Below are 13,020 nucleotides of genomic sequence, written 5' to 3' on the forward strand. Positions count from 1 at the left end.
GTCCCATGTGGGTGCAGGGGCCCAAGCACTTGGGCCATCTTTCACTGCCTTCCCCAGCCATAACAGAGAGCTGGATGGGAAGTGGAGCAGCCAGGACTCGAAGCGGCGCCCATATGGGATGCCGGTGCTGCAGACTGGGGCTTTAACCCACTGTGCCACAGCGCCAGCCCCTAAACTATGTCTTAACTGCTAGGATAAACAGCCACCCTTCACTGTTGTTTTGATCATATGATTAATGATGTTGATCATCTTTTTTTGTGCTTGTTTGCCATTTGTACAACTGCTTTGGAGAAATGTCTGTTCAATCCCTTTGCCTGTTTTTAAGTTACACTTTTGTCTTTTTGTTGTTGGATTATGAGAGTTCTTTTGAGGGCAGGTGTAGCAGTTAAGACACTGGTTGGGATGCCCATTTTCACATTGGAGTGCCTGGGTTCAAAACCTGACTCTGGCTCCTGATTCCAGCTTTGTGCCAATGCAGACCCTGAGAGGCAGCAGTGATAGCTCAAGTGTTTGTGTCTCTGCCACGTGGATGGGAGACCCGGATTGAGTTCCTGGCTCCTGCCTTCCATCCTCAGCCAGGGGCTTTTGTGGGCATTTGGAATGTGAACCAGAAAATAGGAGCTCTTTTTCTCTGTCCCTTTGCTTCTCTAATAAATAAATACTTCCCAAAATAGTTCTTTATATATACTGGATGCCAGACTGTTATCAGATACATTATTTGAAAATATCTCCCATTCTGTAGGTTGTCTTTTGACTTTCTTGATAATATCCTGTTTAAGATTTATTTATTTGAAAGGCAGAGTTACAAAGAGACAGAGAGCAAGAGAGATCTTCCATATGCTGATTTATTCCTGGAATGACCACAATGGTCAGTTCTGGACCAGGCCAAAGTCAGGAGATATCAAGGTCAAAAAGTCAAGAATCCTTCAAAAAATGGGGGAAAACCACCAAAAGGACCTAGTGTTGTGCCCAAGTTAATCAGTTATGTGAAGAATTGCTTCCTGGTGACTGACCAGGAGATTATTCAAGATCTCGGCAGTGGAGGAAGTCTTTAAGAAAATAGTTTAGGGACTGGCACTGTGACATAGTGGGCTAAGCCTCCTCCTGTGGTGTTTTCTTCCAATCCAGCTCTCTACTGATGGCCTGGGAAAGCCGTTGAAGATGGCCCAAGTGCTTGGGCCTCTGCACTTACGTGGGAGACCCAGAAGAGGCTCCTGGCTTTGGATCGGCCCAGCTCTGGCCATTGCAGCCATTTCAGGAGTGAACCAACAGATGGAAGACCTTTCTCTCTGTCTGTAGATCTCTCAAATAAATAAATAGAAGCTTAAATAGTTTAAATATTTGTTGAAATTTTCTTTTTTTTTTTTTTCTTTTTTATTTTTTTTGACAGGCAGAGTGGACAGTGAGAGAGAGAGACAGAGAGAAAGGTCTTCCTTTGCCGTTGGTTCACCCTCCAATGGCCGCCGCGGCCGGTGCGCTGCGACCGGCGCACCGCGCTGATCCGATGGCAGGAGCCAGGAGCCAGGTGCTTTTCCTGGTCTCCCATGGGGTGCAGGGCCCAAGCACCTGGGCCATCCTCCACTGCACTCCCCGGCCACAGCAGAGGGCTGGCCTGGAAGAGGGGCAACCGGGACAGAATCCGGTGCCCCGACCGGGACTAGAACCCGGTGTGCCGGCGCTGCTAGGCGGAGGATTAGCCTATTGAGCTGCGGCGCCGGCCCTATTGAAATTTTCCATATTGATTTCCTTTCTGTGACAGGTGATATCTGGCTGTCCTTTTAATAATGCAGAGTGAACACTTTACCATGTTTGCTAAATGTTGTCCACATTCCATTGCCAAGAATGTGTTGTCCAAAATGCCTATTTTGGTTTTAAAGGTGGGATTCTACCCTTTGCTTCACGTTAAGTGTGTATGGAATATTATGATAGGGCATAGCAGTAGTGGTGGTCAGACATGGAAATGGTAGGGAAACAAAAATATGCATATGAAATAAACTCAGTGTCTTATTAAAGTGAAAAGAAAGAAATCTAGTTATCCCAGGACCATTTCTTGTGACAAGTATTCTTTCTCCATTGAATGTTCTTGGGACCCTTGTTGAAATCACCTGGCCATACATGGATACATTTATGTCTGTACTCTCAATTCTATTTCATTGACTTCTATGTCTTTCCTTATGCCAATGCCAGCTGCCTTGTCATTGCTCTTCGTAAGTTTTGAAGTTGGGAAGTCTGAATCCTCTTAGTCAAACTATTTGTTGCCTCTTAGAGTTCTGTGTGAATCTGAGCATTGCTTTTTCCATTTCTGCAAAAAGGACATTAGAATTTTAATAGATTACATTGACTCTGTATGACTGCTTTGGGTAGTGTTGCCACTTACAAAGTCCTTAAACTGTATCTTACAAATTCTGGCGTATTTTTATTTTCATGGGTGTCAAAGTATTTTTTCTTTTTCTTTGCAATTTCTTTATTGACTCCTTGGCTGTTTAAGAGGGTACTGTTTAATTTCTACGTATTTGTTCCTGTTTTCCTTTGTTATTGACTTACAGTTTCAGTCCTTGTGACCAGAAAAGATGTTAGACGCTTTCACTCTTCCAAAATTTGTTGAGACTTATTTTGTAGCCTAATATAAGGTCTATCTACCTACTTATCCTTGTCCATTATTGAAAGTGAGGCATTAAAGTCCCCAGCAATCTGTGAACTATTTCTCTCTTTAATTCAGTCAAGTTTATTCATATACAGATTTTTAGAGGCTGTGTTATTAAGGGCAAGTATATTTATCATCATTATATTTTTCTAGCATTTTCACTTTTAACTTATTTTTACATTCAGAGCAGGTCTTGTATACAGCATATCATTCCATTGTGTTTTTTGTTGTTTGTTTTAAGACTTATTTATTTATTTGAAAGGCAGAATTACAGAGGGAGAGGAGAGACAGAAATCTTCCATTCACTGCTTCACTTTCCAAATGGCTGCAATGGCTGGGGTTGGGCCAGATTGAACTCAGAAGCCAGAAGCTTCATCCAGGTCTTCCACATGGGTGGCAGGGGCCCAAGCCTTTGAGCCTTGGGCCATCTTCTGCTGCTTTCCTATCAGCAGGGAGCTAGATCAGAAGTGGAGCAGCTGGGATGCTGGCGCTGTATGCTGTGGCTTAACCCACTGTGCCACAGCCCTGGCCCCTGTTGTTATTTATTTGAAAGGCAGAGTTACAGAGAGGCAGAGAGAGAGAGAGAGAGGTCTTCCATCCGCTGGTTCACTCACCAGATGGCCGCAACGGCCGGAGCTGTATTGATCCGAAGCCAGGAGCCTTTTCTAGGTCTCCCACGAGGGTGCAGGTACCTGAGGACTTGGGCCATCTTCCACTGTTTTCCCAGGCCATAGCAGAGAGCTGGATCGGAAGAGGAGCAGCCAGGACTAGAACCGGCGCCCATATGGGATGCCGGTGCCTTAGGCCAGGGCTTTAACCTGCTGCACTTCAGTGCCGGCCCCAGTGTTTTTTTTTTTTTTTTTTTTTTAAGATTTATTTATTTATTTGAAAGGCAGGGTGAACAGAGGGAGAGGGAGAAACAGATATTTTCTGTTTGCTGGTTGCCTCTCAATGGCGGCAACATCTAGGCCTGGGCCAGGCCAAAGCCAGGATCCTAGAACTCCATCTAGGTCTGTCACATGAGAGCAGGGGCCCAAGCACTTGGGCCATCTTCTACTGCTTTCCCAGGTGCATTAGCAAGGATCTGGATTGGAAGTGAAACAGCTCGGACTTGAACAGGCACTTATGGGATGCCAGCTCACTGGAACTTAACCTGCTTGCCACAACACCTACCCCTTATACCTGTTTTGTTTTCCAGTTTCTTCATTAATGCTTTCTTATGTCTTTAATTGATTTTTTTCTGTGGTATACCATTTTATTTTTTTTTCTTTTTTTAAAGATTTATTTATTTGAAAGTCAGAGTTACACAGAGAGAGGAGAGGTAGAGATAGAGAGAGGTCTGTTGATTCACTCCCCAGTTGGCTGCAACAGCTGGAGCTGCACCAATCCAAAGCCAGGAGCCCAGAGCCTCCTCTGGGTCTCCCACGCGGCTGCAAGGGCCCAAGAATTTGGGCCACCTTCCACTGCTTTCCCAGGCCATAGCAGAGAGCTGGATAAGAAGTGGAGCAGCCGGCGCCGCGGCTCACTAGGCTAATCCTCCGCCTAGCGGCGCCGGCACACCGGGTTCTAGTCCCGGTTGGGGGCACCGGATTCTGTCCCGGTTGCCCCTCTTCCAGGCCAGCCCTCTGCTGTGGCCAGGGAGTGCAGTGGAGGATGGCCCAGGTGCTTGGGCCCTGCACCCCATGGGAGACCAGGAAAAGCACCTGGCTCCTGGCTCCTGCCATCGGATCAGTGCGGTGCGCCGGTCGCAGCGCACCGGCCGCGGCGGCCATTGGAGGGTGAACCAACGGCAAAGGAAGACCTCTCTCTCTCTCTCTCACTGTCCACTCTGCCTGTCAAAAAAAAAAAAAAAAAAAAAAGAAGTGGAGCAGCCAGGTTTCGAACCGGCGCCCATATGGGATGCCGGCACTGCAGGCCAGGGCATTTAACCCGCTGTACCACAGCGCCAGCCCATAGTATACCATTTTCATTCCTTCTCTTAAGACTTCTTCGTGGTTGCCTAGAAAATTTCAACTAGCCTCTTAAGTTTATAATATTCTCTTGGGGCCAGCATTGTGGCTTGCAGGTAAAGCCGCTGCTTGAGACCCTGACATCCAGTTTGGATGCTGCTTTGGGTCCTGGCTGCTCCACTTCCTATCCAGTTCCCTGCTAATGGCCTGGGAAAAGCAGCGGAAGATGGCCCAAGGGTTTGTGCCCCTGCTACCCATGTGGGAGACCCTGAAGAAACCCCGGGCTCCTGGCTTTAGCCTGGCCTAGCCCTGGCCATTGTAGCCATTTGGGGTGTGAACCAGTGGATAGAAGATCTCTGTCTCTCCCTTTCTCTTTCTCTAACTCAGACTTTGAAATAAATAGATAGATTTTTAAAAGACATGTAATAATCTCTTTAAAATATTTTAATTTATTTGAAAGGCAAAGAGAGAGTAAGGTCTCCCATCTTGGCAAATGCTTTGGGCCAGGCCAAAGCTGGAAGGCTGGAACTCAATCCCAGTCTCCTATGTGGGTGTCAGGGACCCAAGTACTTGAGCCATCATTGCTGCCTCTGGGGGTCTGCACTAGCAGGAAGCTGGAATCTGGAGTGGAGCTGGGAATTCACACACAGGCACTCCAGTATGGGTTTCAGGTGCCCAAGTGGCATCTTAATCACTATGTCAAATCCATTCCCCTTTAAGGATTTCTTGAATTGATACCATCTTAGCTTCAGTAGTATATAAAACAGTACTCCTCTGTCCATTCCACTTTATGTTGTCACAGATTTGATCTTTATACAAAGTGGTTCCACTAACATGGACTTAGAATTGTTTATGGATTTGGTATTTTTCTTTTATATAGGAAAGAAAAGAGGAGTTACAAACCAGAAATGTAATAATTCTGACTTTTGTATTTACTTTTATAGTATCCTTTACCCATGTTCTTATTTTTGGAAGGTAGAGTTACAGAGAGGAAGAGGAGCTTCTTCCTGGTCTCACATAGGTAACAGGGGTCCAAGGACTTGGGCCATCTTCCACTGCTTTCCCAGGCCATTAGCAGAGAGCTGGATTGGAAGTAGAACAGCCAAGACTAGAACCAGCACCCATATGGGATGCCAGCACTGCAGGTGGAGCCTTAGCCCACTATGCCACAGCACTGGCCCCTCTAATAAATCTTTTTCATCTTATTGTACTTTTCAGCTCCAGATATGTATTTGGTTCCTTTAAAAAATTATTTTTATCTCTTTGAAAGATTGTTCTCCTGTTTTTAATTAATTAATTAATTTGAGAGGCAGAGGAAAAGAGAGCAAGAATGTTCCCATTCTTTGCTTCACCCCCTGAAGTGCCCACACCAGCTGGGGCTGGGCCAGGGGTCAAACCTGGGGGCCAGGAATGCTATCCAGGCCTCCCATGTGGGTGACAGGAACCTGGTTACTTGAATCATCACTGCTGCCTCCCAGGGTCTCCATCAACAGGAAGCTAGAGTCAGGAATTAAACTCGAGTACTGTGATGTGGGACACAAACATTTTACCTTTAGGCTAAACACCTGCCCCTCTTAGCTTTTCTTAAAAAAGTTATATATGAAGGCAGGGGGGAGAGAGTGTGCACACGCGCAAGTGAGATAGAAAGAGAAAATCTCTCATCTGCTGTTTGTTCCCCAAATGCCTACAATAGAGTCAGGTTGAAGCTGAGCACTGGGAAATGAAGCAGTCTCCCGTGTGGGTGGCCAGGACTTAGCTGCAGTTAATGTCCAAAGGTGCACATTAACTGGAAATTGAAATTGGGAGTGGAGCAGGGACTCAAATCCTGGCTCCCATCCAGGCTCCGATAGGGAATGTGGGTGTCCAAAAGTGGTGCTCTAACCACTACTGACCAGCTGCCTGGCTCACTTTCTTTTTATTCTTTGCTCATGGTTGCTGTTAGCTCATCGAGCATATTTAAGGCAGTTGTTTTAAAGTCTTTGTCTAGTTAAGCCCAATGTTCATGTTTCCCCCTGTTGTGTTTCTGTGTGTACCATACTTTTTTTTAAAAAATTTCTCGGCATAGTTTGTAACATTTTGTTGAAAACTAGATGTTTGCAGTAGTGTAATGTGGTGACTCTGGAAGTCAGACTCAGTCCTCAGTTTCCTTTTGTTGTATGCTGTGGGCTGTAGTTGTTTAACGACTTTTCTGCACTATTCTTGTAAACTGTGTTCTAAATTGCATTTGTCCTCTGAAGTTTCTTTAGCTTGTGGTCAGCTGATGTTCTAAGATTTTCTTGACTGCCCCTTACCCTGCACCAAACCAAAAGGAAAAAAAGAACAAACAAAAGTGGGCGAGGAAACCCTTTCCCAGTCTCTGCAGAATGGCGTGGTGCCTCCATTCTTTAATGCTTGGCGTGCTGTTTACACTCTGCCTTAGCTTTCATTTTCTGCTTGCGCAGTACCTACCTGGTCAGCCAGAGTCTAGGCTCCAGGTCTTCCTGAGCACGCATCCTGTCCTGTGCAGATGTGGCATTTCTGAATTCCTCTCTGTAGTATATTCTTGAGTCAGTGTTTGTGGCGTCACTGTTTTCTGAAGTTGTGATGAAGCTTAGTCTTAAGATTTTGCTTGATTTTTCAGGAACATGGAGGGGACTAGGCTGTTGGAGCTACTGTTCCATTTTTGCTGAAGTTCCTCAAGAAATTTTTTTAAAAAATTCCATTTTATATTGTGTTGCTCTATTGAGTAGAGTCTAAGAAATTAATGTTTATGAAAACTGTTAACAGGATGGGATCCGACGTGGTAGACCCAGAGCAGATACAGTCCGGGACTTAATAAATGAAGGAGAACATTCGTCCAGCAGAATCCGTTGTAACATCTGTAATAGGGTGTTTCCACGGGAAAAATCACTCCAGGCTCACAAAAGGACTCATACAGGTAAGTTGAATATTTTATGGGCACTTGTGAAGTAGTACTGAACTGAGAGCTCATTGAGTGTTTAAGTTGCAAAAATCAGGCACTATATGGTAGTTTCTTTTCGGTGGGGAGTGGTGGTTTTGTGATCACTGACTGGTTCCATGGGACTTCTAAAGTTATGGTAACTAATCTGTGTGTCAGTCATATTATTGTTAAATTCAGTTCTACCCTGTACCTCCCTAATTTTACTTAATATGTTAGGTAACCTGCGTAATTGTTAAAATTCATTTGTAAGTCAATGACTAGAGAAATAGTATTCAAGTTTTCAATAGAATTTGTAGAGTTTTTTTTTTTTTTTTGACAGGCAGAGTGGACAGTGAGAGAGAGAGACAGAGAGAGAAAGGTCTTCCTTTTGCCGTTGGTTCACCCTCCAATGGCCGCCGCTGCAGCCGGCGCACCGTGCTGATCTGATGGCAGGAGCCAGGATCCAGGTGCTTTTCCTGGTCTCCCATGGGGTGCAGGGCCCAAGCACCTGGGCCATCCTCCACTGCACTCCCTGGCCATAGCAGAGAGCTGGCCTGGAAGAGGGGCAACCGGGACAGAATCCGGCACCCCGACCGGGACTAGAACCCGGTGTGCCGGCGCCGCAAGGTGGAGGATTAGCCTATTGAGCTACGACGCCGGCTAGAATTTGTAGAGTTTTTAAGATATCAAAGTATTTGTCCTGCAAATCATTAAATATAGTGAACCCCAAGTTTTCAGAATTGAATGTGTTGTGACTCTCCCAAGATTACTATACATCTTTATTTGTATTTAAATTTTACTTGCTGCCGGCGCCGCAGCTCTCTAGGCTAATCCTCCGCCTAGCAGCGCCGGCACACCGGGTTCTAGTCCCGGTCGGGGCGCCGGATTCTGTCCCGGTTGCCCCTCTTCCAGGCCAGCTCTCTGCTGTGGCCAGGGAGTGCAGTGGAGGATGGCCCAGGTGCTTGGGCCCTGCACCCCATGGGAGACCAGGAAAAGCACCTGGCTCCTGGCTCCTGCCATCAGATCAGCGTGGTGCGCCGGCCGCAGCGCGCCGGCCGCGGCGGCCATTGGAGGGTGAACCAACGGCAAAGGAAGACCTTTCTCTCTGTCTCTCTCTCTCTCACTGTTCACTCTGCCTGTCAAAAAAAATTTTTTTTACTTGCATTTTAAATAATACAAATATAAAAATGATTTATAGAGGGCCTTGTTCTCTCCTTAGAGTCAGCCCCAGAGGAAAGAACCTTATTACTCATCTCCTAGCTTACAGACAAGGAAACTGAGAAAACCAAAAACTAGTTACCACCACGTCTAGAGCTCTGCAGCCCAATGTGCACGTGTGACTTTTTTTTTTAGGATTTATTTTTATGGCGGCGTTGCGGTGTAGCAGGTAAAGCCACCACCCACCACCTGTGACACTTGATATCGTCCTGCCTGCTCGCCTGCCTGTATCACTTTCATCCCAAATGAGTGCTGGTTAGTTTCCCAGCTGAGTCAGTTTTAAACAGTGTGTGAAGATGTATATTACTAGCAGGAAGGGCCCTTCTGCTTCCCTTTTTCTTTCTTTCTTTCCTTTTTTTTTTAAAGATTTATTCATTTTTTACTTGAAAGAGTTACACAGAGAGAGGAGAGGCAGAGAGAGAGAGAGGTCTTCCATCTGCTGGTTCACTCCCCAATTGGCCACAACGGTCGGAACTGTGCCGATCCAAATCCAGGAGCTTCTTCCGGGTCTCCCATGCGGGTGCAGGGGCCCAAGCACCTGGGCCATCTTCTACTGCTTTCCCAGGCCATAGCAGAGAGCTGGATGGGAAGTGGAGCAACCGGGTCTTGAGCCAGCGCCATATGGGATGCTGGCACTTCAGGCCAGGGCATTAACCCACTGCGCCACAGTGCCGGCCCCTTTTTCTATATCCTGGACATTCCCCTAACCTCTGTTACAAAAGGCAGCTGGCAAGTTGCTTCTCAGTGAGGCAGTTTCTTTAAGGGTCTCTGCTTTCCCACTGCTGCCTTTATTTGTCACAGTAAATAAAGCTCTCCTCTGAGCCCCTCTCACTTGAGGCTGATGACTTGGGAACACCCAAGCCAAGGGAGCTGTTGTGTCCACTAGCATAAATGGATAACTTGAAGGACTGGAAAACTTAAGAGCACAGTGCTCCTTAGAGGACAGCTTCTTGACACCATCAAAGATCAACCTTTGGTGCCGGTGCTGTGGTGTAGCAGGGTTAAGTTGCCGCCTGCAGTGCCAGCATTGCATATGGGTGCTGCTTTGAGTCCCAGTCGCTCCACTTCCCATCCAGCTCCTGCTAATGGCCTAAGAAAGCAGTAGAAGATAGCCCAAGGGCTTGGGCCCCTGCACTCAAGTAGGAGACCTGGAAAAAGCTCCTGGCTCCTAGCTTCAGCCTGGCCCAGCTCTGGTTGTTGTAGCCATTTGGGGAGTGAACAGTTGATGGAAGATCTCTCTCTCTCTGTCTCTCCCTCTTTCTCTAACTCTGCCTCTTGAATAAATAAATAAAAATTAAAAAAATCAACCTTTAGTCTTTCCAACCCTGTAGGAGTTGTGATATGTGTTTTGTAAAGGTTGATTCCGCCCTCACCCTCTTCCTCTACTGGCCCTGCTGTCCGAGATGTAATTTGTATCCTGTCTCTCCTTAGGTGAGAGGCCCTATCTGTGTGACTATCCAGACTGTGGGAAAGCCTTTGTTCAAAGTGGACAGCTCAAAACACACCAGCGTCTTCACACCGGAGAGAAGCCTTTCGTTTGTTCAGAAAATGGTATGGTGTTACATGTTAAGTTTGTAGAACAACTTGTTGTGAGTTAACGGTTAAATGTCTTCTCCTTGAATATTTTGGGGGACATTTTTTAATACAAGTTTTATAAAACAGTGTAGCTGACTACCTTGCTGATTGTGATCCATGCTGAATTTTTTGGGAAATGACTTTAAAATAAGAGGTTTTTTTTTTTTTTTTAAATATATAAACCTTACAAGCAATTAAAAATACTACATTGCAGTGGACGTTGCAGCATGTCACTTGGGATGCTCACATCCCTTATTGGAGTGCTGCTTTGAGTCCCAGTCACTCCAATTCCCATGCAGCTCCCTGCTAATGCACTTGGGAAAGCAGCAGATGATATCTGAAGTGCCTGGGTCTTTGCTACCCACATGGATGCCTGGTGAGGTGAGCAATGACTATGAATTTCCAGTCCATGTTCTTGTCTCACCAAGAAGTAAAAACACAAAGCAGAGACTAGTATTATGTGCAAATAGGAACAGTAGGGAATAAACACAAATCCACTCTCTAGTGCGGGCTGCCCCTCACAGAGGAAATAGCTGTCATGAGTGCCTGGGTGCAAGTCCCTGCTCCATCTCCTGGTTCCTCATTCTGGGAAGCAGTGGGGATGGCTCAAATACTTGAGTCCCTGCCACCCATGCGAAGACCCAGGTAGAATCCAGGCTTCCAACTGCAACCTGGTGCAGCCCTGGCTATTGCTGGCATTTGAGAAGTGGACCAAGAGATGGAAGATCTCTTTCTCTCTGTTGCTCTGCCTTTTAAATAAATAAATAAATAACAGATTTAAAAAGATTTTTTAAACACAATTTTATAGTTATATTTGGAATTCAGTACAGTTCTGTTGCTCTGTATTACTATTTTTTTAAGATTTATTTATGGCTGGCGCCATGGCTCAATAGGCTAATCCTCCACCTGTGGCGCCGGCACACCGGGTGCTAGTCCCGGTCAGGGCGCCGGATTCTGTTCCGGTTGCCCCTCTTCCAGGCCAGCTCTCTGCTGTGGCCAGGGAGTGCAGTGGAGGATGGCCCAAGTGCTTGGGTCCTGCACCCCATGGGAGACCAGGAAAAGCACCTGGCTCCTGCCTTCGGATCAGCGCAGTGTGGTGGCCACAGTGCGCTGGCCGTGGTGGCCATTGGAGGGTGACCCAATGGCAAAGGAAGACCTTTCTCTCTGTCTCTCTCTGTCACTGTCCACTCTGTCTGTCAAAAGAAAAAAAAAAGATTTATTTATTTATTTGAAGGGTGAGTTACAGAGAGGCACACACACAGAGAGAGAGAGGGAGAGATCTTCCATCCTCTGGTTCACTCCCCAGATGGCCGCAATGGTTGGAGCTGTGCCGATCCGAAGCCAGGAGTCAGGAGCTTCTTCCAGGTCATCCATGCAGTTGCGGGTTTCCAAGGACCTGGGCCATCTTTCACTGCACTCCCAGGCCATAGCAGAGAGCTGGATCAGAAGTGGAACAGCTAGGACTTGAACTGGGGCCTATATGGGATGCCAGCACTGCAGGTGGTGACTTTCCCCGCTATGCCACAGCACCAGCCCCCGTATTACTATTTTTTAAAGAGTTAGTTATTTGAAAGTCAGAGTTAGAGAGAGATCGATTGATCTTCCATCTATTGGTTCACTCCCAGATGCCTTTAATAGCCAGGGCTGGGCTAGGCTGAATTCAAGAGCCAGGAGCTTCTTTCAGGTTTCCCAAATAGGTGGCAGGGTCCAATTATTTGGGCCATCCTCTACTGCTTTTCCTAGGCCATTAGCAGGGAGCTGGATCATAAGTAGAGCAGCCAGAACACAAACCAGTGCTCATATGGGATGCTGTCGGCATGGCAGGCAGTGGCTTTACCTTGTACACTGGCCCCAGTTTTTTTGATTATTGTTACAGATGTCTATAAATTTATTTAATGAATTTGCTTAAGCATATGAGGGTTCTTCAAAAGGCTTGTGGATAAATGGAATTAAATTTTTTGATGCGAAAAAATTTTGAAATCTATGCATAGTTTTTTCCTAATGCACATTTTCCATGGATTTTTTTAAATTTCTCATACACTTTCATTACCTCAATGTTGGGTTATTGAATATTTAATTTGTTTTTAAAATTTACTTGTTGCTGGCTGGTGCTGTGGCTCACTTGGCTAATCTTCTGCCTGCGGCGCCGGCACCCCGTGTTTTAGTCCTGGTTGGGGCTCCGGGTACTAGTCCCGGTTGCTCCTCTTCTAGTCCAGGTCTCTGCTGTGGCCCGGGAGGGCAGTGGAGGATGGCCCAAGTGCTTGGCCCCCTGCACCCGTATGGGAGACCAGGAGCAAGCACCCGGCTCCTGGCTTCGGATCGGCGCAGCGCCGGCCATAGCGGCCATTAGGGGAGTGAACCAACGGAAAAGGAAAACCTTTCTCTCTGTCACTCTCTCACTGTCTATAACTCTCTGTCTCTCTCTCTCACTTGTCTAACTCTGCCTGTCAAAAAAAAATTGCTTCCAACAAAGCTGAGGGGAGCTATTTTATGGTTTTATTCATCTTTATTGATGTTTCCTTATGATAGATTCCAAAAAAGGAATTACCATGTGAGAACTTTTGTGACTGATCACTTTGTGGTGGGGTTAGGCACATGTGTGTGGTGGAATTGTTCTCCCACCCGCCCCACCAGCATGGCTGCCTCTAGGGAGGCTGGTTTGGGGGGTTTCTCCTCCAAGTTACAGAATGCGAAGTCTCTCCGCAGTAATTTCC

The 13,020-nt window shown here is 46.5% G+C and overlaps 1 protein-coding gene across 1 annotated transcript in view; it reads left to right on the forward strand.

The window, feature by feature from the left end:
- Window positions 1-13,020, forward strand: part of ZNF367 (zinc finger protein 367) — a 28,784-nt gene that overhangs the window by 9,916 nt on the left and 5,848 nt on the right. The window contains exons 2-3 of the mRNA XM_051818581.2: window positions 7,360-7,510; window positions 10,163-10,282. Coding sequence (XP_051674541.1) covers window positions 7,360-7,510; window positions 10,163-10,282 — 271 coding nt within the window. The remainder of the gene's footprint in view (window positions 1-7,359; window positions 7,511-10,162; window positions 10,283-13,020) is intronic.

This window comes from Oryctolagus cuniculus, chromosome 1, assembly GCF_964237555.1.
Source record: "Oryctolagus cuniculus chromosome 1, mOryCun1.1, whole genome shotgun sequence".
Lineage (NCBI taxonomy): Eukaryota > Metazoa > Chordata > Mammalia > Lagomorpha > Leporidae > Oryctolagus > Oryctolagus cuniculus.